The sequence below is a fragment of the Mesoplodon bidens genome (assembly GCF_964165515.1).
Source record: "Mesoplodon bidens genome assembly, chromosome: 3".
Lineage (NCBI taxonomy): Eukaryota > Metazoa > Chordata > Mammalia > Artiodactyla > Ziphiidae > Mesoplodon > Mesoplodon bidens.
Window position 1 is genome coordinate 43,067,774 of NC_138178.1, and position 24,839 is coordinate 43,092,612.

General features: G+C 38.3%; 1 protein-coding gene across 1 annotated transcript; it reads right to left on the bottom strand.

The window, feature by feature from the left end:
• Positions 1 to 5,248: 5,248 nt before the first annotated feature.
• Positions 5,249 to 23,722, bottom strand: ARPP19 (cAMP regulated phosphoprotein 19). Its single transcript, XM_081229002.1, has 4 exons — positions 23,701 to 23,722; positions 23,443 to 23,497; positions 13,310 to 13,432; positions 5,249 to 9,368 (listed from the first exon to the last, which is right to left on the bottom strand). Exons 2-4 carry the CDS (start codon positions 23,485 to 23,487, stop codon positions 9,198 to 9,200), a joined length of 339 nt encoding a protein of 112 aa, XP_081085128.1. The 5' UTR covers positions 23,488 to 23,497; positions 23,701 to 23,722; the 3' UTR covers positions 5,249 to 9,197.
• Positions 23,723 to 24,839: the final 1,117 nt, after the last annotated feature.

A 24,839-nucleotide genomic window follows, 5' to 3' on the forward strand; every position in this document is an offset into this window, starting at 1 on the left:
GATGCAGTCATATGACCTAAGCCACAAAGATCAGATTCATCTGCACAAGACTTAGGTTACAGAAGTGAGAAATATGGAGAAACAGGCTCTGCCCAGAACTTCCATTTGCCAATGAAGGTAGTAGCAGAGGTAGCCAAGTTTGTGGGACAACAGTGGTCACATCAAAGTCGGGCTCCTGGCTTTCAGTGGTTGGTGGCAGCAGTGGTAGCAGCAGCAGCATCCATATCAGGCCATTGCTGTAGCATGTTTCTGGGGTTGCTCCTAGATTTACTTCAAGACTGTTTCTCCAGCCTTTCTAACAATTTTGTAAGTGACCTGATATCTTTCAGTGAATCCGTTTTCGCCTAAATGAGCCAGTTATGAATTTGTCATTAAGAACCCTGACCATTATAGAGTGGTATATGGGATGAATGTGGTGAATGGGAATGGCTACATCTCAAGGGTATAGTTTCTTTCAGAAAATATTTATTGGGCAGTTAAAACAGCCAGGCACTAGGCTAAGTGCTGGAGCAAAATAAGATAATTTTCCTGTAAGAGAGGATAAATGAAGTCAATTAGAATGTATTGTGATTAAGTGCTAAAACAGTGTTATATGGAAATGGTTATTGTGTCTCAGAAAATGGAACAATTAACATGACGTAGGGGAGGGGAATATTCAGTTTTCCCAAAGGTATGTTTGAATTCAGTTCTAAAATATAACTAGGAATGTATCAATAGATATCACGAACTAAGACAAAGCAAGCCACAGACTGGAGAAAGATGTTCGTGACACATAAAACTATCCATGAAATTTTTTTTTTTTTTTTGCGGTACACGGGCCTCTCACTGTTGTGGCCTCTCCCACTGCAGAGCACAGGCTCCGGACGTGCAGGCTCAGCAACCATGGCTCACGGGCCCAGCCGCTCCGCGGCACATGGGATCTTCCCAGACCGGGGCACGAACCCATGTCCCCTGCATCGGCAGGCGGACTCTCAACCACTGCACCACCAGGGTAGCCCCATGAAATTTTTTAAAAATAAAGAACTTCCACTTCTAAGGAAGATCCCACTTCTGGGGAATATGACATAAGACACTGGCAAAAGGCAATGGTTGCCATATATGCAATCTAGAAAATAATGGATTCAGTTCAGGAGAGCAGCTAAGTCCCAAGATGACGACTGTGCATTAGGATAAGGAATCAACAAGTTCAGACTGAAGCAAGGAGACCTGCCTACAGGGGAGTTTTCTGGAGTAAAAGGATGACTCTATAGACTACTCGATGTGATGGGAGGCATTAAAATAATTGTGGTTATGATAGAGGCCAAAAGGATGAAGAGAAAAAATAATTAGAAACACCAAGAAAAACAAAAAGCGATTTAAAAAAATGAAATCATAGTATACACTGTGATCTGCAGTGAACTATATCAACCTATAAAGCTAAGAGGACTATTAATAATGATTATAAAATAGAATGCAAGTGTTATCAACCTTAATAAGGTAAGAACACAGATGACAAAGGCCAAGAGAAGGGAGGAGAGTCAAAAGGAAGGATGGTGGTGTTAATATTGTCATCTTACACACTAGAGAGACAAGAAATACTGTTGACAGCCAATGGGATAAGAAATAATGGTGAAAATATATTATTAGACATTGTAAAGGAAGCCTATAGAGGAATCAAAAGTAATGATATGATCCTAGAAAGAGGGTGGGAGGGAAGGGAGGTAGGAAATGTAAGCTTAATCCTCATTTATCAGTCTTGAAAACTATTAATTTATGTTTAAAATTAAGAAATTAAGAAACAGTGGTATAAACATACTATTGAGAGGCATGGAGGCAACTACCAGAAGAAACACAAAACAGCTTGAGTGTCTCCAGTGGTAGAGGAGCTAAACTTAGTGGTAGAGGCATATTTTGTGATTCTTAGCTTTTCACCATGTCCTTCTGTACTACTTGACTTTAGAATCATTACAAGTATACTTTTTTACCTTTTAAAAATTGAAGAGGAGCAGGAAAAGAAATCTAATAATTTAATTTAGAACCAGGTTTTGGTTCTACCATTCTTTTCCACATTTTTACCCCAACGACTGATGCCCCACAGAAGGCATTTGCTCCATTCAGTTCTCCTTAAAAAAATTTAAATTTAAATTTAAAAAAAAGTTTTGAATTCAAACAATGATCCCAACGAAACCACTTTTAAATTTCTAGATCCTTTCTGGATCTGTTAAGTACATACATGCTTTTACAAAGCTATAAAGAGTCCCTGGGTCTCAAAGCTCTACCCTCTTCTCTTCATACCCTCCAGGAAAATGACCTCAACCCCCCTCTCTTACAAGTAGGACTAAGGTCATTCAGTGACCACTCTCCTCTAGTATTCCTTTCCCCCACCTGCACTCTAGTCATTCATCCTCTGTATGGAAGACATGCCAAGGCTAATCTCCTCACGCATGCTCTCAACCCCAGCTCTTGCCCTCTTGCCTCTTCTATATCTTTGGTTTTTCTCCCATGCTTTTGTTTTGCCTATCTATAACCAAACTCAAATCTTTCCTACATTTAAAAGCAAAGCCAAAGACTGTATCTTCTTTTATGTACCTCAGAAATTCTCAAAAAAATCACATCCTCTCCACTAACTCACCTTTAATCACTTATTGTTCCTTTTCTGTCCCTCTGTCCCAGGCCCATGCACACCTCTACGGAAACTGCTCTCTCCAAATGATCAGTGATACCGATTTCCAGTGGCCTTTTCTCAGGTCCCACTCTTCCTCATTCTGCTGCACTCTACTGTGTAGACGACCATCCTCTTACTGAAATTTTTCCTCCCTTTGCTTCTGTAGAACCAATCTCCCATGGGAATGTGAATATACTGCAAACAGTTGGCAATATTGTAACAGAATATACCCAGGATATTCTACTGAAGAAGTGAAAGGTTTGTGTTCTGTAACTTGTTAAGTGTGGCATGACAGAAAGCTGCGCACTGGTGTGTCTGATCTTTGTCTTAAAAATATGGCTGCTCTATAGTGATCATTTTTGCAGTAACTCAAGCAACTGGCACCTTACATCTATAGACAAAGTCATTAGGAATGTTAGCTTGTATAGTTGCAGGAAAGTGAGAGTCTACCAGACACTAATCAGCCCAAGTTATTGGTAATGGGGCAATAAAGAGCCTCAGAAACCAGATGCAGAATGTTTGCAAGGTTGTGATTACAAGCAAGAGTAGAGAAGCAGTGAACATTTAATACATCCTTGCCATGGAAAATCAGGCGCACCAATTTCAGTGATGTGAGGTTTATGAGAGCAAAGCTCTTTGACATTTCTCCTCATGCTGAGAAACAGTATAAAGGCCTACTGCAACGAAGGAAAGGTTAGACATGACTGAGATGGAGAATCATCATCTCTCTGCATCCATAACCTTAATCTGGGTTCTCACTTAATTTCCAACCCAATATTCCAATTCCATTTCACTTTATTCATTCAAAAAGCATGTAGTATGTATAAGCTGTTTCTAGGTGCTAGGGATGCAATAACGAATTAGACTTCATCTAAGGAAGTTAAATTTGATCCGAGATCAGAATGAAAAAGAGCTAGCCAAACTATGAAACAGGGGAGGGCTTCCCTGGTGGCGCGGTGGTTGAGAGTCCGCCTGCTGATGCAGGGGAAACGGGTTCGTGCCCCGGTCTGGGAGGATCCCACATGCCGCGGAGCGGCTGGGCCCGTGAGCCATGGCCGCTGGGCCTGTGCGTCCGGAGCCTATGCTCCGCAACGGTAGAGGCCACAACAGTGAGAGGCCCACATACCACAAAAAAAAAAAAGAAAAAAAAAAAGAAACAGGGGAAGTGTTTAATGGAAAAGAAACATGTTCAACAGGGGCAAAAGGATCTTGGATGTATGATTTCAGAACGGAAATGGGATGGGGCAGTGGGAATGGGTGGGACTGCAGCACGCACAAGGGAGCAGGAGTAGAAAGTTATGTGTTAGGGCTTCCCTGGTGGCGCAGTGGTTCAGAGTCCGCCTGCCGATGCACGGGACACGCGTTCGTGCCCCGGTCCAGGAAGATCCCACATGCCGTGGAGCGGCTGCGCCTGTGAGCCATGGCCGCTGAGCCTGCGCGTCCGGAGCCTGTGCTCCGCAACGGGAGAGGCCACAACAGTGAGAGGCCCGTGTACGGCAAAAAAAAAAAAAAAAAAGAAAGTTATGTGTTAGAACTACAGCAGTTGTCCAGGTAAGAAATAGTGGCTTTGGGTATGGTGCCAGCAGGGAAGAGAAATGGACAAATTCAGTGTATTTTGGTGGGTGTTGGTCACAGCCTCTGAGGAATAAAGGATAACTTCTAACGTTGGCTCGAGTACTCAAGTGGGCAAGTGCACAGAGGTGTATTTACTGAGTTGAAGGCTGCAGGAAAGGACAGTGTTATGCAGGAAAATCAAGTTCCTTCGCATGCCCTGATCTCCAACCAAACTTCCTTATACAGAGCCACGTTTTCCCAATTCCTTGCCTATTTGAAAATAACAGCCCTCCACCTAAAATGCTTCTTTCTCCCTTTCCCTCCACCAATGCCTACAGCAGCCCATCTCTCAAAACTATCTCTAAAATTTCCCTAACTTACCACTCATCCCACTTATCCCCTAAATTTAATAATGCATTCCTCTAGACTTCCTGGAACTTTATTATTTCTATTTCTCTGAAGGAATGTAATACTTCCACCTTGCATTGTTTTATCTATCCATCTATCTAAATGTGCACACACACATACAGTTGACCCTTAAACAACACAGGTTTGAATTGTGTGGGACCACTTATAGGTCCACACAATACACACTACAATATTACACGATCTGTGATTGGTTGAATCCGTGGATGCAGAACCACGGATAAGGGGGGCAGACTGTAAGTTATACACAAATTTTCAACTGCGCCCAGGGTTGGCACCCCTAACCCCCCATATTGTTCAAGGGTCAACTGTATGTATTTCTCAGAATGTCTCATCCATCTTTCTATTTCTGACAGTATTGTACTAGAGTGTTTTATACCTGAGATGGAAAAGACTCACAATCTGCAAACATTTCATGTTACTTAAATTACAAAGCCTTTACAAATATAAGTTAGGCTGCTAGGACCTCATAAACAAACACTATCTAAATTAAAACAAAATTTAAGACTACAATAGTTAAATTCTTTCTGCATATCGTAGTAGCTGAAATCTAAAGGGATCAACTTCAGAAAATATACTGAAAAACAATATAACACTTAAATGAGACAAAAACTGCAAATCAAATCAATAGAAATTAAGTAGATCAATTTATTATTGTGTATTTCACAAGTATAATTTTGGAAGGGCTATTTAACAAATTTCAGCATTAACTGCCAACTCTAGACATGTTCAACAAAAAAGGCATTTACTCTTGGCCCTTTTAATAGAGGCAAGTGTCCTACTACTGCATCACAAATAAAAGATGCAGTAACAGATTTGAGGGTATATTAAAGAAATTAGATTTTTCTTTCAAATGCTGTTTAGTTGATAAATAACAATACAAACATAATTAATGGCTGTCATGACCATCAGTGATTTCCAGAATAAAACCCATAGGCCTACCTACTTTAAAAGGCAGAAACTAGTAAAACAGTATTAAAAATCAGTATTTTTACCCTTAGATTAACAATCCCAGAATGAGACTTCTTTGATCCCAATTTGACAAGGTATGGTGTGGTGTCAGGGGGAGAAGGGATATGGGGGAAGACTGGCAGTGCATACTGAATTGCAGAGTTGGGAAGGTGGCTCAAAGCTGTCATTATCCAGGTGAGGACAGTGTTTTAGAAAATTTTAAATGGGTCCTTAATTGTGTTATATTGGGAAGGGTATTAAAGGATTGATCATTCATCAGTCCTAAATACCATTTAATAGATGCCATCAGGAGGCTTAAGAAATAAGCAGGGATGGGAGGGGGGAGAAGTGAAGTAAAATGAGGCAAAAAAGGAAAATGAAAAATGGAAGAAATGTGTCTGAGTGTTGGGGAATGTAAAAAGGCCACCACAGAAACTGCTTAAGTTGCCACTCAGACATGCTCTTCCTATTGGATACCTGCCCCTGGATCACCAAACACCAAGTTTAGAGTACAATTCAAGTAGATATCATATTTCAGCACTGATAAAACTTCACTAATTTGGATTGAGAAAGAATACATGTCTGATTTAGTAAAAAGTATCAATAAACATTCAGAGGTATAGTTTTGTTACATCAAGTAAAAACAGCAACAAATTCCAAGTGAAGTAACGACAAGTATAGGGCTTGATGAATAGTTAAGACTTATTTTTAGGTGAGCAGCAAAGGAATACTGAATAACTTGTAAATAGACTGCAAAAATGCTCCTTTCAGTTCCTCAAAACAATCCAACAGTCCTTACTATCCCAACATGCCAATAATTGTTTTAATCAGATGTAGCCTTTAAAAATGAAATGCTTCTCAGAACTATATTATCAAATAGGAGCTACTGGACATAAAACAGGTAATTGAGTTCAGACATTAGCTAGTTTTCATGAAGTATTTATCTCCAACTTGTTTACTCCAACATTCATTTATAATAAGAAGGACAATGATTAAAATTGGCCATTTCTCAAACCACAATTCTGAAACCACAGAAATGTTTAAGCCCATCTTGGTCAAAAATCTTCATTCAAGCGATGGTGAAACAGCCTGCAAATATGTCTTCAATAAACTGAGCTTTGAAGCAGAACAAAAACACAAAAATGTAAAACCTCTATCCCAAGCACCAATAATGGAGGCTAAGCAATTATACCTACAAGTCCTAAATGACAGGTCTTTTCTGATGGAAAATCCTGAGATTTCTATCACTGTGACTTTACAGAAGGCAGGTTGGTTTAATGAGGAAATTTATTTTTAATAAAAAGACAATCAACAATATTTTATTTTGGGCACTTACTCAGTATTTCACAGATCCTCAACAAGTTTTGAGGTAGGTTAATATTAGCATTGTATTTTACAAATGAAAACTCAGGCAGAGATGACATCACTTGTCGCAAACCATAGCAGGAGTCCTACCATAATCAGTAACATGGTCTGATCTTTGAGATTAATCTCTGATGTGTGTGTGAATTTAATGGTGATAGCTTGCAAATAGTCATAAAAACAAAACAAAACCACTAGGTATTCTACTTCGGGGTATTTTGTAATTCTTAAATAATCCTACAATGATTATACATACTTTGGAATAACCTACTTACTCCCATTAGAAATCTATTTATATATAACTAATCCTTATAATAACAAATTAACACATTATCGATTTTGTTGTTTTCTGCCTTTTGGGGTGGGTGAAGCACGAAGATAACCAGCAAGTTTTCCTCAGAGAGCTAGAGAGCCTTTAAGTGCAGGTACTATGCTCAAGGCACCATCTATGGTGATTTGAGGTCATAGGAAAGCAGGTATACAAATGGAGCCAAGATCCAGAAAAGATGCCTGGATCCAAAAGAGGGGGAGGCCCTGCACAAGTCAAAGATGAAGAAAAATATACTATCATCTCAGGCTACATATCCTCAGCATCATGGGAAGAGCTCCTAAAAGACCAGTAAATTTGTCCCAGTAAAGTCTATTAAAGTTCTTACTAACTAGATAAACCACAAGTATTATATTTTATTAAAGTGACATCTATAGAAACAAAATATCTAAGTATTTAATATGAATATGTTCCACCTATCATGTAAATTCCTCTAATTGTCACAAGCCTAATTCACCTAGCTCATTATAATTACTTAAAATTCAGCTCATCCTGACTAGGTTCCTGGGCCAATCTTCTCAAATATTTGTTTCATTATAAATTTCCTTTTATTTAAACAACTGTCAATTCTTAACAATACAGGATTAAGAGTGGTTAATTAACAACTGAGAAATTATAAGGAAAATATCATTATTGTGTTAGAATATACAGCATTCAACAGAGCAAATTTCAAGAGTAAAGATATAGACACCTATGTTTCTGAAGAGACTGAACGGCACAGCCCAACACAATTTGAGTCAAAGAAGCAAGAAAAAAAGAAGGGAGGGGCCACAGGAGGCAAAGTATTTTATTCTAGTGTCCCCAAAATTGACTGTGGAAGTAAAAAGTTTCTACATTAAAAAAGTTTATATAAATTACATGAATTGTGATTTTCATAAAAGTCAAAATGAAATGTTCTGCATAGGACAAAAGATATGCCTAAGCAACATATCATATTTGCACAAGGCCACTGAGTCATGGATATGAGGAACAAATGAAAAAGCTTAAGTCTATGGCAGACTGAGCAAAGATTTCAGTTTGGTATTCTATAACCCCAAGACTGTAAACTACTCTTACTATGCAAAAGCTCTAATGACACACAGGGTTTTGTGTAGGAACTCTTGTGCTTCTGGTTGGCACATCATCTACTCTTTAATATGTGAAATTAATACAGACAGTTGTGAGAGGTTGTGCAAAACTACTGTATTTACAAAAATGGCACAAAAGTGAATTCAACAGTCGATGCACATGCACACTTCATTCACATCTTCAACAACAAAAGGTATTCTAACACTACAGAACTGAATAAGAATACTAGCTTCAACAGCAGCTGTTAAGCACTAGAGTCACATAAGTTACACCAGAATGGGCAAATATTGCCCAAGTAAAATTCTATTGTTAAAGCTGAAACAGATTTAAGGCCATTCAAGTTCAAGGACAGGATACAAATCTTTTGAAGCCCCATCTATTTGTGTTTCAAATATGTGACCTTTCTTCTAATTGAAATATGTGACCTTCTAACTTGTGGTCTTAAACTTCTGTTTTACAAAATCCAAAAGGAAAATACAGAAGAAATCAATACAATAGAGGTTACATTAAATAAGAGTAACATACAAAGCTATAATTAAGATGAATTAAAGAAAGCCAAAACATTAAAATTGTAAAACTTGCTTGTTACTTGTTGGAACCAGCCCTACACTAGGAGTTAGGTAATATATACAATTATCTTCAAGTAGATTACTTTACATTGCTCTAACATGTTCTTTTCATCAGTGCACTGTTAAACTAATCAAAACTCTACACATGTATATTCCCTTACACACAGACTACCACTACCTGCAAAGCCATAGCCCTCAAATGACTTAGTGAGTGAAAGGAAATAAAAAGTGGAGAAGTAACATATTAAGGAGAAATAAAGGGAATTAGAAGATTCATGCAGTTCAGCTCTTTTAATCAGCCAGCCAGCTTGCTAGCAACAAGAGATGGTTTCCGTTGAGGAAGGTCCTGTGGAGTAGGAATGTGGTCACCAGTGACTTCTGTCTTATCCGGAGCTGCAGTAGGAAGTTGCTTGTTCTTCATTTTCGCTTTAGCCATGTTGTAATCCCCAGAATCAAAATATTTTTGCTACAAGAAAAAAAAAATTCAGACTAGAGTTTAAAAAGCTTTCATATGCAATTACACTGGTTTAAGATATAGATGTGACCCTGTGCTGTCAAAATAAAATAAACCTAATAGTTTTTAAACAAAAACATCAACTACACGAAATAGCTATGACTCTATAGTGAGTTCTATCACAAGTCAACAGCTGAGAAGTCAGACAAGAACCCTTTCTTCAGGCTTACTTATATCATTCTAGTTCCAGTATGGAACCCTCAATATTGACATCAACTTCCATATCAATCTATCTGGGAGCTAATAGCCCTGGACTTAAAGAGTGGGACACAAGCCTTTCACTTACTAATGGAAAAACCAGCATGAATTTCTTGTTTAAATGATTTTGAAAATAAAAACACACAATCCATCAACTTGCATTTGGGATGTCACCCATCTCCAATCAAGTTTACAATTATTAAAACTATTATTTATAGTTGCTGGTACTCTGTCATCTAAGATGAACTTTTCTGTAAGGATTTAGACCATTTATTTGAATTAGAGCAGTTCACTAACATAAAAATTAAGGTTAAAATATAAATGCTAGGGTAATAGAAGAAATGAACTCATTAGAAATTAATTATCACTTAAAATACACATCCCTATCCTATACCACCATTTTTCACCTAAGACACTAGGTACAACAATCACTCTTATTAGTTGGAGAGATGGGATGCAGTAACAACCACACCATTTATCACTGAAATAGAAATTGTGGAGCTAAAGATCAACCTTAATATAGATAATCTACATGAGTTAGTCTGTTCCGAGGTAAAAACAGATGAATTTGCCTGGGTTCTGACTTTCACCTATCATGTTTAGCCCACCTTTACTGAGTGCCTGCAATACTACACGAGGCACTGTGTGAATCATGAAGAGAGATATAAAAATGGACAACAGCCAAGTAATCCACTGTTACAGTTTTAAATACATGAGGTGCTATGGTTACTCAAAGGAGGGGAACCTAACCTTTGCCTACAGCATAGACAAGAATCCAGATACGAGGTGAGGGCTTGGACAAAGGATGAAGGGGGGAAATATAAATATTATCTTTGAGACTTCAGGGGTAACTCAAGTGGTAAATCAAGGAGCTAGGAACTCACAGCTTAGTTTAAGATTGCTGAATGGCCTGAAAAAAAGGTCTCACCGGCTGCCTCCCTCCAGTGCCTACTCTTTTATAAGCATCTGGCCTTAGGCCAGAGTCTAAAGTTAGAAATTGCTTTTCATGTGTCACTACACATAGAGTAGGAAACTTGGACCAGGCCTTTCTAAGACTTCATTTCTGCATGTTTTAAAATAAGTGTATGCATGAAGCTTCATTTCTGAAGCTTCAAGTGTATGCATGAAGCTGCATGCAGCTTCATTTCTGCATGTTTTAAAATAAGTGTAGTGAAAAAAAACCTCAGAACTTCTGATGTACTATATTATATTAGAGAGCTACTTCTGAAGTTTAGTAGCCTCTAAAAGAGAAAGCAGACTGCCAAATTTCTTAGAGTCAAAAGCACAAAATGAGAACTTTAACACATAGTGCAAATTTTAGGCAGATTTTCCCCAATGTAATAAAGTCTGTTTCTAATGTTACCTATTTTATAGTAACCAAAGGTTCATCACGAGGGGATCACACTTAACTGTAGATTAGGCTACTTTGCTTGAGGAAAAGGAATTAAATTTATTTAGTGTGGTGAGAGAAAAACTAAACTCAATGCTTAATAATTATAACTGCTCTAGGTAGAGGAATGAACTAGATCAATGTTTCTCATATTGGAAGAGATACAGTTCAAGAAGGCAATATTACTTGTCTTTAACAATTTTTAAATTTTGTGTAAGTGAAAAATTTTAAAATTAACATATTCTGTACCATCTAGATGACACTCTTATAAGAGCCTTTTCCCACTTCAATTTAAGGGCCATACTTACATCCATATTTATAATTGCATTGACACTAATGGATCACCAAAGTGACAGTATTTACTTTTAAGGTCATGTTTCTTAAAACTGGATCCTGTTTTCTTGGGACTTTACAAACTCCACAAATATGAAAAAACATGGGCCAGACTGCTGCTTGATATCCCTCACACGTCATATTGTTAAAAGCCTAAAAATAGGTATCCGAATAAATAACATTGACGAGTACAATAAAACAGAAAGGGACCTAAAATAAATGATATCTAACCAACCCTCTCAAATGAACAACAAACTGTTTAAAAATACTAAGATAACGTGCCAGTTTGCTATTACGACAGAGGAAAACTAAAACCCTGTGATCCAGACATTTTTTAAAAAACAAGTCTTTTAACATAGTAAGAAATTATATAGTTGAATATAACACTTCATTTCCCTAATATAAAAGTGTTTATTCACTGACATTTTGGTAAAATACAGAATCATTCAAGAGCTCCCTTCTCAAATTCTATATAAATTTCTTGATTCAAGTGGCATTTTCTTATTGACAACTATTTACATCTATAACACCAATGTCAAGACACAATGTATATAAATTCTAACTTGAAGATACTTAAAAAGTCGTAAGTCGTTGAAGCTAGAGAAAAATGACAAAGTCAACAGCCCAAATGTTGGAGGAAAGGCTGCTAGCATAAGTTATACTGAAGATTAGCAAAGGAAAAAAAGTTTCCTAAACACTAATAGTCAAATCCCAAATCCAAATAATAATAATCAAAGAAAATTACATAATTTCATACTAAAACCACATCTGATGGGATGATTTCAAAATGAGACTTGGTACAGATACATTTTACACAGAATGCAGAACATGTTTCTCAATGCTGCTTTTTTCTATTTATGCCCTATATTATGGCCTTTTCTTTTTAAATGACCACATAATGTTCTACTTTGTTGACTTATCACAATTTATTTACTATATCTCTGCTGTTGAATAGTGATGCTGCTTTTTATTATAGTTAAAGCTACAAAGAAATAATTGTTCTAATTTATACTCCATTGATTTCTATCCTGGATAAACATTTTTTTCTGTGTTTCATAACAGTATTTCCTCTGCTAAAATCCTTTATCTAGGGCACCTTAATGTTTTCCTTGTGTATTTGAAAAACCATTTTATGTATTACAAATATTAACTAACATTTTTATAATAATTTCCCCACCATATTACTTTTCATGGAACAAGGATTTTATTTTTATGTTTTGGTATAATCCTTCTTTGTCATTCTATTATTTCAAAGCTGTGAATGTCATTCTTTCATGCTATATAAAAACACCATTCTATATTTTGCCACTTTTAAAAGTAATCTGTTAAACTAAAATTAATGTTAAAATATTCTTTTGGTAGAAAGACAATTAGTGTATGACATCACTTATATGTGGAATCTAAAATCATCAAACTCATAGAAAACAGAGAAGAACAGTGGTTGCCAGGGGCTGAGTGGTGGGGGAAATGGGGAGATGCTGGTGAATGGGTGCAAACTTTCAATTATAAGATGCGTAAGTTCCAGGGATCTAATAAATGGACAACATGGTGTTAACTACAGTTAACAATACTGGATTGTATATTTGGAAGTTGCTATGAGAGTCAAGCTTTAATGTTCTCACCATAACAAGAAGAAAATGGTAATTATGTGAGGTAAAAGATGTGTTAGCTAACCTTATTATGGTAAGCATTTAGCAATATGTACATGTATCAAATCATCACACTGTACACCTTAAAGTTACATAATATTTTACGTCAGTTATAACTCAATAAAGCTGAAAAAAATATTCCCTTGCAATTTGGTTTATTTGAGAAAATAATCCACATATAACTATAGCCAACATATATACTTATCAATGCACACACATCTGGTGGTAAAGAGCTATAAACACAGACACCCATTTCACAATCTCTTTCGGCACACTGAGTTCACAGGACTTAAACATGTGAAGATTTACACATGAGAACTTACCCCTTTCTGCAATCGTTTCCTTAAAAAATCTGAACCTCCAGGCTTTTGTCCCAGATGAGGATACCTTGCTTTTAATTTTGCTTCTTCAGCTTTCTCTGGACTAGTCACTTTGTCTTCCATTTCCTGAAATAATTTTAAATAAATTACTTCTCTATTACAATTCAGTTATTTTAGATAATTCCACCTTTTAAATATCTGGATTCTGACTTTAGTTGTCAAATACCAAATAATGCAGCAACAGACTAAGAAATCAAGCACAGAGGCTTTTAAAACATCTCTGTCTTGTTTTTCAAATGATCCATGTGACAGCTCTATTATAGCTGTGATGCATGTATAACACCCCACACACTGGATAAAAATATCAAGATAGCTCAGCTCTGAAGTCTTGCTTGCCATTACTTTCCAGTCATGCATAATACATTTATAGTTAGTCACCTTCTATGGAACTCATCAGCTCTTTGCCCATATTTAGAGAACCATCTTAATACTGTTAAAATAAAAAAGAGCTTTTTGACCTCCTGTTTATTCAAAATCATATTTAATTGAAAGCTCTGAGAATCTTTAATAGAAATTAACAGCAGCTTACTTACCATCAGATTTTCCTTGAATAATGCAGAAGACCTTGTTATTTTTAAAGGAGAGAAACATCATCTCTGTCAATCTTTACATCTGTATATTTTATTGCCTAATTTCTACCCATATTTAATGGCAAACAGTTTTCATGCCAAAGATCCCATCTTCAATGCATCAAAAATATGTTTTCTGACCAAGGACTATCAATATCTTAAGCTTATTCACTTTTAACACCAGTCTTGATATAGCTTACTTTCTTCCATATATATATATATATATATATATATATATATATATATATGCTGTGCCACACGGCACGTGGGATCTTAGTTCCCCAACCAGGGATGGAACCTGTGCCCCCTGCAGTGGAAGTGGGGAGTCTTAACCACTGGACTGCGGGGAAGTCCCCAAGAGTAATATTTCATAGGGAAGCAGTGTTTACCACTTCATGGCAAGGAATGCAGAAGAATGAACGAATCAAGAAAAATAGAGCTGCCTTGATAGGGGAGGCTGGGCAATGGCAAGGCACACTTTTTAGTTAATGGACTCATTTCTGCACACCAGCTCAGCAAAATTACACACCTCTGCATATCTTGATTCTTCCAGGTTATTTATGCATAGTCAAAAAGCAGAAATGTTATCCATAAATGCCAAGCCTACTGTTCTTACACAGCAGCAAGTAATCATTTATTAATCTAGGAACTCAAGAAACAACTTCATATAATTTTTGCATATATCTTCCTCAAAAGTATTTTCATACATGTTTTATAATCAGCTTTATTCACCTTATAGATTGTCAATATTTTTTTTCCATCTTCAAAAGCTTCCTCATGTGTTGTTACCTCTTCTCATTTTTAGTCCTAGAGGATTTTGAGAATAAAGCTGCTGCTGCTGTCAAATATACCCTTTCTAATGGGGCTTCTTTTATGTGTGTGCTTCCTCCTGCTTCAAGTGTTCTACTCTCTTCTTAGGCTGCAGTTTCATGCATCTACATATTTTGATTTTCATTCTTTTTACAGTGGTTGCATCATTCACTTGATGTACAAAAAATTCAACTATGTGTGCCCAGCCAGAGATAGAGACTCTAAATAGTATCGGTGATTCTGCCAGTCATTCCATTCAAAAAGGGTAGCTCAAGTGTGAGGTGTATGACGCAACCCCGCGTTCCCAGGAGAGTCTCAATCCCAGAGTATGTCTCTTTCAGAGTGTAAGTGTATCAACATACTGTTTATCATTCCAGTGTTTAAAAACTCGGGCCCTGTAACAGGAGTCAACTACCTCAGCTGGCAATCAACTGAAAAACCAGCTCGGCCATCTGTTCAAACACTAGACAAAAAAGTGACTACCACTTGACCTACTGAGAATTGATGGGGCAGTCTCTAATGTGATCATGACTTCACTGGGTTTTTCAAGGGTGATTTCAGTTATATGTGATTTTTTGCCTTACTAACTTTAGGACCTAACCCCTATACAAGATATGACTACATTGTATTAATCAGATAAGCTGGAGAAATAATATAAAGTTAAGGTTCCCAGTTTAGTATAAGAGAGTGCACTGGGTCACCACAGAGGCTTCACTTCGCTACTACAGCCCCAGGGTATCCACAGTGGTTAATTTATAGGTGGACTTGCGAGGGACCTACTCTTGGGTTCCACTATACAATTGTTTTTTTAAATTGGTTGATGTTAAATTTGGACACTGGTTGAAAAGGACTCCAGCCCGATTATAGCCTTTCGGTCCCAGCACCTTCAAATTAAAGGATGTTAACAGAGTCCTACATTTCCACTAAAACCATCCAGCTTTCTTAGGCTTGGGAAATGAGAGCGCTCTACTTCTTTGTTTGATTTGAATGATCAGTTCTCTGTATCTAAGAAAGATTCCTTAAACTTTCTAGTATGGGGTAGCAACTTTCCCTAGTTTCCAGCGTTTCTGCAGATTTCCCCATTTTATATACGAGGGAAAAAAAGTTGTGCACAATATGCCATCTTATCTGGCACTCCTCTATTTTCTTAATAAGGAACACATTTATGTATATATTTACATATAATATTCAATTAAATGAAACAGTTTAATTAAATTGAAACAGTTTACTATCGAAAAATATTTTGGGCAAAACAGAACCTACAGCTGAAAATATTTAGATTTACAATAAATTTGTAATATGTCCTAGAAAAACAAACCAATTCTTGGACTTCCTGGCCAAATACGTAGCACAATGGCAAGTCCCTGCTAGGTGTAACTTTGCAGTTGGATTCAGGATTTCAGCTACATTTAACACCAAAAGGGTGGAAAATATGACCTAAGCTACATTTTTTAAATGTAGTCAGTACCATCAAGACACATACAAAACTTTTAATGGATCATACAGAAACATTCTTAAACCTTTTGCAGATGTATACAGTTCTAGGGCTTATTGATAAGCAAGTTCAAATGCCTGGGTGTTCACCAATGATCTGACGCAGGTACAGTTTGCTTGTGGAGTATTAATAACACGTCAGGTGGTGGACTGTGTCCATGGGCATTCAGCCCACACTTACCCTTCTCTAAACACTCCTCTGAATCACTACAGTTAGAATAAGCCTGAAAGCACATTTCTCAGACTGAATTCCTATAAGGTTCTGCCAATGGTACCTACAACAGATTAAAAGGCATGGGAAAAAGAATCCATTTTATTCCTGGTGATGCCACACAATGTGCAGACAGCAGTAGCTCCTGTGTGTTCCTGCAGAAGGGCATCAAGCTCATGATTAGGGTCTATTGTAGCAGCTACATGAGATGGGGCAGAGGATGCTGGGCTCAGAATAGTGCTCACTCTTGCAGGGTCAAAGGTTTTTTTGCAATCCCTCACCTCTGGAAACATCATCTCCCCCTTTTTGCTACTCTATCCTTTCAAGTAATTTGTAACCTAACCCCCTAAATCATATCCCTTTCTGTCTGAAATACACAAATTGATTTCTATTCTCCAGAGCAGGACATTAACTGACAAAATCAGGTAAAATAAGCAATTTACTGAAATAGTTCCTAGAAAGTACTTGTGTAATTTAAAAGAAAGGAGATAATATGTATAGCAGTACGTATATATGTAAACTGCCAATTAAAATTAAAGGAATAAACTGTTGTATAACTTTTGCTAGAACTATTACAAATAAAAAGAGATCACCTCACCTCCAGGATGGTCCTGGCAGGATTTTGGGTGACTGGGGTGGACATAGGGCTAAGAGGGAGGAATGACCTGAGAGTCTACTCCAGATGCCTGACTCTGGAGTTTGAAGAGGTCTTATGTTGTGAGAACTTCATTTCACAGTGATTTAAAATAAAAAGCTGCAATAGAAATTATTTTTTAAAAAGGCAATTTATCCCTACAGTCACATTAAAAAATGCAAAGAAGGACACAAAATTTGGTGTGATTGCATGTTTCTGGACATCCTTCAAAGGAATTCCTGAACATTTATTCCAGCTAGAATGAAAATACATCCCTCAAAAGGTCTGAGATAAAGAAGGAAAAAGCAAACAAAGAAATTGGTATGTATGTATGTATACTAAACAAGTCAATTTTCTAATTTTTCCCCCAGCTTTATTGAAATATAACTGACACATTCACTTTCCTAATTTTAATGTCTTAATATGTGAGGTTAAAAAAGGACAAAACAAAAATATACAACAGTTTTTTAAAGTTTAAGTGTTCTATGTCTGTCTCATTTACAAAAAGATTTATGATATTAATTTTACACTTTGCTTAGTTGAGGAGGCTTGATAAAATTTCAGAGGGAATCAATTTAATAATGAAATAAAGTATATAACTTCCAAACTAATAGTGGGGGTAAAATGGAAGAGAAAATCAGTCAACTGAAAAAAAAAGGGGGGGAGGGGGGGAGGAGGACAAGAAAGGAAAAAAAAAAGACCAAAAAGCTTTATTAGGAATACAGAAGATCTAATGTTTGTGCCTCTAATAAGAAAGCCTCAAAATATATAAATCAACAAAATTATAGGGAGCAATTGATAGGTCTATCAGCATAGGAGAGTTCAACAGACCTTCCTCATATTGGTAGGTGAAAAAGACAAAGTAGTCAACGTACTTGATTTTAATTCTGCATCCAACAATTAGGAAATACATATTCTTCTCAAGGACAAATGGAAACACTGACTAAATATTAGGCCATAAAGCAATTCTTCACCATTTCCATCCAGGCCACAATCTATGACTGCAATTCAGAAGGTTAAAAGTCAATTATTTCAAACTGTATATATCCCTGCCATTTGGAAATTAAAGTACATTACTAAATAATTCATGGTTAAAAAAGGAATCATAGGAATAAAAAAATTACTTGGAACTCACTAATAATAAAAATTCTACACATACCAAATTTGTGGGATACAAGTGTCCCTTAAGGGCTTATATTAAAGAAAACTAAAACTCAATGAGCTATGTAACCAACTTGAGAAGTTAGACAAAGAACGGAACCCAAAGAAAACAGGAGAAAATAAAAAGCATAAATTAATGAAATAGAAAAGAAAGATATAATAGAAAGGATCAACAAAGACAGGAAATGACAAGCTTAACCAAGAAGAAAATATTTTTAAAAATTCAAATCTGGTTTTGAAACTTTACTCTCCAAGAGGCCTTTGTGTTACACAGAAATTTTACTACTTTTTAGAAATAGATGCTGGAATATTAGTGACTTCATTTAGCTAAGTGGTTTCTATGCTGATAATAGCTTTGGGAGGAGGGGGGAAAAAGCATCATTAGAATTCTGCAACTTTTACTCTAGGCTACAAACTAGGAAAGCAGAAATCCAGGATACTGCAACAGAGATGTATGCTTATGATGTACACAAAACAAAAACTTAAAAACAATATTTTAAGTGATAGTTATTCTCTTGGCAACAACATATGCCCCAAAATAATCTTCGTCGTATACTCTACAATTAGCACAGGGCCTAATATTTATTAACGTTAGGCACTTGCATTTTTGTGAATCATTCTATTGAAATACACTAGCTAAGCTTTCTGTAAGTAGGAGGACTATAAGGTATAAAAGCATATATATATATATATATATATATATATATATATATATAAACATACATATATTCAAATAATTAAGGATTATTTTGTAGTCTGCCATGGAATTGATAGTAAGTTTGAATGATTAATACCACTTTTTGGTCTTCAGCAGGGAAGTTACACAACAACATCAGCAAATAAAAATCTGAACTCTCTAAGTAAATTCTCAATCTGCTCAGCAATATGTTCACTGATGCACTGATTGATGAGTAAGATTAATGAAAGAGGGCTTCCCTGGTGGCGCAGTGGTTGAGAGTCCGCCTGCCGATGCAGGGGACACGGGTTCGTGCCCTGGTCCGGGAATATCCCCCATGCCGCAGAGCGGCTGGGCCCGTGAGCCATGGTCGCTGAGCCTGCGCGTCCGGAGCCTGTGCTCCACAACGGGAGAGGCCACAACAGTGAGAGGCCCACGTACCACAAAAAAAAAAAAAAAGATTAATGAAAGCCAACAAATCCTTTGGTATAGTGTCAGGAAGGGACCAATACTGTTATCAACCTCTGTGGAAAAATTCTGTAGTTCTATTAAGTCCTTGCTGCTTGCCCAGTGCCTGGCACTTAATTGGTGTTCAATAAAAGTCTACTGAATGGGGGCTTCCCTGGTGGCACAGTGGTTGAGAATCTGCCTGCTAATGCAGGGGACACGGGTTCGAGCCCTGGTCTGGGAAGATCTCACATGCCGCGGAGCAACTAGGCCCGTGAGCCACAGCTACTGAGCCTGCACGTCTGGAGCCTGTGCTCCGCAACAAGAGAGGCCGCAATAGTGAGAGGCCCAGGCACCACGATGAAGAGTGGCCCCCGCTTGCCACAACTAGAGAAAGCCCTCACACAGAAACGAAGACCCAACACAGCAAAAATAAATTAATTAATTAATAAACTCCTACCCCCAACAACAACAACAACAACAAAGTCTACTGAATGAACAAATACAATGTACTCCAACTGTTTTTTAAAAGTTAAGAAACTTTCTAATCACGTGATAGTTTCACCATCAGCTTATCTTTGGAATATTTCATGTTTAGTAGACACTTATAAGTTCAGGAAAAGAAGTTGTTAAGTATTAAAGTCTTGCACAAACAACAGGCAAGCCTAAACACTGTTGCTATCTCAGCAATTTACTATACAACAAATGAAAGAGCTTTTTTTTTTTTGAAAGACATTTTAAAACTTTTCTGAGGTTTACATCTAGATTGTTAAGAATCAATGGTTGCACAACAAACCAGAGGAGCAGGTTGTGCTCCAAACTGAATATATCTTAAGCCTTTTGGTTACCAAAAGTACTGTCAAAACAGTCCCAGAAAAAGGCCAATATTAACCACGATTTTTTTAAAACTGGGAAAATGGGAAAGCAGTTTATATCCACTCTTTACTGATGACATAATGAAGTAATTTAAACAGTAGTTCTCTTCCTCTTCCACCAGTCACAAAAGCACCAAGCATACCTTTTAAACTGACAAAAATATTTAAGTTGAGAGCTCTACTTGAGTTAGCCTTTCCCAAGACACCTTACTAACTTAATTTGATGAATCTTATAATAAAATCTCTAGAAAACCTGTTTTCTAGAGAACCTGCTATTAAGATCTTTTCTAAAAAAAAGTTAAAAGCCATATATATGAAAAAATGCATATAAACATCCTTCTACTTTCATTCAGATTTCTTAAGTGGGTCTAAGCTGAGGTTTTTTGTATTACCATGGTCTATCCCTCTCTTTTTTTAACTGCAGTACTAGTATCATCATTTGTATTGACATAATGCTTTGGCAATAGTTTCAACTGAAAAGTTTGGAGAAAAATTCATTCAACCAACATTTTCAGAACAATGCCAGGCACTATCCTAGGTGCCATGGGAGAAAAGATAAATAAAGGAGAGACCTGAGTTTAAGGTGCTCACAATGAAAAGAGAACTATGTGTTTTACGTCTCCACATGCCTCTTTTCACCCCCAGGATCAGACTGCATGCCTGTCTCAGCTAAGTGTTATTCAAAGTGGATGATGGATCCATGAGGTCTCTGATAAAATAATGTTTACTTTTCACTTCAGTGATAATCTAAAGAAAAATATAAGCATGTCCTAGGGCATCTGAATTGCCATCTTATATTTAAGCAGTACTATGGTACTTGGGTGTCTGAGCTTTCATTTACTACTCCATTTGTCCAAATAATGAGAAAACTACAGAGCTGAATTTAAAATGTAAATGATGTACCTAAGACTACAGTTAAATGACCATACAGCTTACTCTTAAAAAAGGGAGAACTAAGGGATCATATGGTCTAAGGGAGTGTTAACTTGCCAAACTCAAAAGGCTCCTGCACTTTAACAATTGCTACCATAGTCTCAATACACTGGAAATTCAGTTTCAGCAAACTACCATGCCACAGTGAATTAATAATTTAGAATGTTTTTGTCTGTATTTAGTTTGTTTTAGTTTTAGAGTGGTGTAAGAGAGATAAGAGTTTATACTTATTTTTACGTTTGTAATATTTAATTAGTATCGCAATAAAAAATAGTGGCTTATACAGTTTTCTTCTCTTAACAAGGGTGCACATACTACTCAGATAGATAGTGACTTAGCTCTTACTCTATGCCAGGCTCATCTCTTTACCTTAGTTTTTCAGAAGCTGACATACCATAAAACTATAAAGGTATTTTAGCTGAATACTTTGGCTTTAATTCAAAGGTCAATTGGGTACAAAAACAATAACCCAATTTTTTTAGGTCACCTAACTATTCTTCCAAATAGAAGAAACAGGTGATTTGGCCCACAGGAACACAGAAGTGACTCTGCACATTTTCCTCATGTTTAGGGATGGTATCCATGCTACGGGCACTTAACATCTACAGCCAAACCTTAATTCAAGAAGGGACGTTATATTACTAACTCACACAGCAGCCCTAAAACCAAAGGACCTGAATTAAAATTTTAATGTAGACACAAAAAGAAAACATTGAAGATAAACTTAAACTTGTTAAGAGGCATAAATATTAGGCTGTCCCAAGTGAAGCATTTACAATGCAGAAATCAACACTCCACGCTTTGGCACCATATTAACAAATCTCATAAAAGAAAATTACATAGCACATTATTGTGCTTCAGAAGTCAAAACTGAGGTTGATTTTAGCGTTTAGGACAAGCCAGCACAGACGTGGGTTTGCTGTTTTATCTGGGTTCCTAAATCCTAAGCAATAATGAACACCAAGATAAATATTTTACAATAAATACATAATATTTAATATTACGATTATGACTGTAATCCTTAAATTATATATAGCATATATACTTTTTTTTTTGCCCCCAAGTTCGATTTTTATTAAAGTGTGAAAAATACCCAACATAGTTTACATCGGAATATTCTCGAATAAGGTAGTGACTTGGCCTATTTACTGCTTTTTTCTCCAGTTACTTTACAAGTAATATCATAACAGAGCCATCCAATTCAGGGAAAGTTAACATGGTAAAGAACACATGGAATGGGTTTAGAACACTAATCAAATTTTCAGCCTGATTAGGAGCATGGTTGTAACCTAAAGCAGAAGCCCTTACAAAATCCAAGTAATAGACCAAATCCTATTTATGACAATGCCCTCTGATTCTTTAAGTAATTATGGTTATTTAGAAGCAAGCACTAGCCTAGACAAATATAAAGCCTTTATATCCATAATCTGAATAACACCGATCCGTGGCCTATTTCCCTACATCAGCAAGGTATTACAAGTGAGTTTACAAAATGTTCCCATGTTTCCACGAAAAACATGATCAAGTCAGCTGGCAAAAAAAAAATTTAAATTCCAACCTTTCGAGTTTTAGTCAAGCACCATAGGCGAATCCCACTGGCACACATTTCGGAGCACACGCTGCGCCAAAGCGGTAAGTTACCCACCACATTTAAGCCTCACAACAACTGTATACAGCAAGGATTATTATTCTTATTTTACAGATGAGAAAACTGAAGCTTGAACAGTTTAGTTACTGACCAAGGTTACCCGGCTAACAATGACTGGACCTGAAATTCCAACCCAGGTCTAAGTCACCGCCCCAACACGAGATACCGCCTTTAGAGTTAAGAACACGCAGACAATACATGCAGTTGGACAGTTAGTTCTTCGAGGGAAAAATAAAGGTTCATGAGCCAAGTGCAGCCCACGGAAAAACTCAGGCTCCACGCATTAAGGACCAAGTCACGAGCTCTCGTGTACAGTTAAGTATTAAAGGAAACCCCGACACACCCAGGCGCTAAAGGAACGTTTCAGCCAGGACGCTGAGAACCTCCAACTCGCACCACGCCGGCGCTAACTACCCGAGCTCCTGCGGGCGGCCGGTTCCGGAGTGTCTGGCCTTGCCAGGTGAGGAGGAGCGGCACACCGGCTCTGCACCGGCGCCGGGCTGGCTCCGGCTGCGCCCCTCCGCCCGTGGTGGGACCAGGCCGCCGCCAGGCCTGGCCCCCGGCAGCGACGGCCCCGGGCCTTGCGGGCTCCCCGGCCCGCTCCGCGGGCACACTCACCTTCTGCTCCTCGGCGGAGGCTGCCTCGGGGACTTCCGCGGACATACTGCTCCCTCTGTGGACAAGACGCCGGGAAGAGAAGCAATTACCAGGTGGCCGAGGCCGCCCACCCGCCCGCCGCGCAGCCTCAAGCCCGCCCCGCTCCTCGAGCGCCCGCCCGGGCCGTCTCTGCCCGCAAAAATGGCCGCCTCCTTATAACGACACGCAGCCCCGCCGCGCCCGGCGGGCGGCCACCACTGCGGCCCGCCGCCGACCCACCGCCCCTTCGGCCCGCCGCCCCTCCGCGCCGCGCCCTCGCCTACCTTAGTCCGCTTCTCCCGCTCTGCGACGCCCAAGCACTTCCTTCTTTCCTTCGAAGGTCGCGGCTCGCGCTCACCTCACATCCGTCCGCCGAATGCTTCCTGGGAATTGTAGTTTATGAGTGGAGCCGCCTCTCCCCGCCCTTGCCTACCTAGTCTGGTCACTTCCGTTCCAGGAGCGTTCCTATTTTCACTTCCCCAGGCTCACCTGGTTCCACTCTCCTCCTGGCTCTCCGCGCTGCGGCCATACATACTTTCTTTTGGGCGCCCCATAGGTCTGTGCTCCACAAGTCTCTCCCGACTCTGCTTCGCCTTCTTAACCCTATTTTTCACATCCTCAATCCAACGTCATCGCCTTGGGCTTTTACTGAGACCCTACTAGGTCAGATCCACCTCTTAAATGCTGTCACGTCTCTGCATAGGTCGACAATGCACGCTTTATCATTAGACGGTATTTGTTGTGATTACTTTATTAATGTCACCTTTCCTGTTTAGATAAGCCACATCAGGGCAGGGACCTCGTCCATATTTGCTTATGTTTTGTTCCCAGAGCCCAGAAATTCCTAGATAGTTAATAAATATCTGATGAAGGAATTCAGCTTCTACTCATTTGTCAACTCCCAGGAGTCCACTCCCACAAATTTACTCAAAACTGCTGGCACCAAACTCCTCCAATGATTTTTTAAAATAAATTTATTTATTTTATTTATTTTATTTTTGGCTGCGTTGGGTCTTCATTGCTGCACACAGGCTTTCTCTAGTTGCAGTGAGCGGGGGCTACTCCTTGCTGCGGTGCACAGGCTTCTCATTGCAGTGGCTTCTCTTGTTGGAGAGCACAGGCTCTAGGCACGTGGGCTTCAGCAGTTGTGGCACACGGGCTCTAGAGTGCAGGCTTAGTAGTTGTGGCACACGGGCTTAGTTGCTCCGTGGCATGTGGGATCTTCCTGGACCAGGGCTCGAACCCATGGCCCCTGCATTGGCAGGTGGATTCTTAACCACTGTGCCACCGGGGAAGTCCCTCAGTGACTTTCTTAATTGCCAAATCCGTTGGCTTTACATTGAATCCTTATTCTATTTGACATCTGAATAGATACAGGC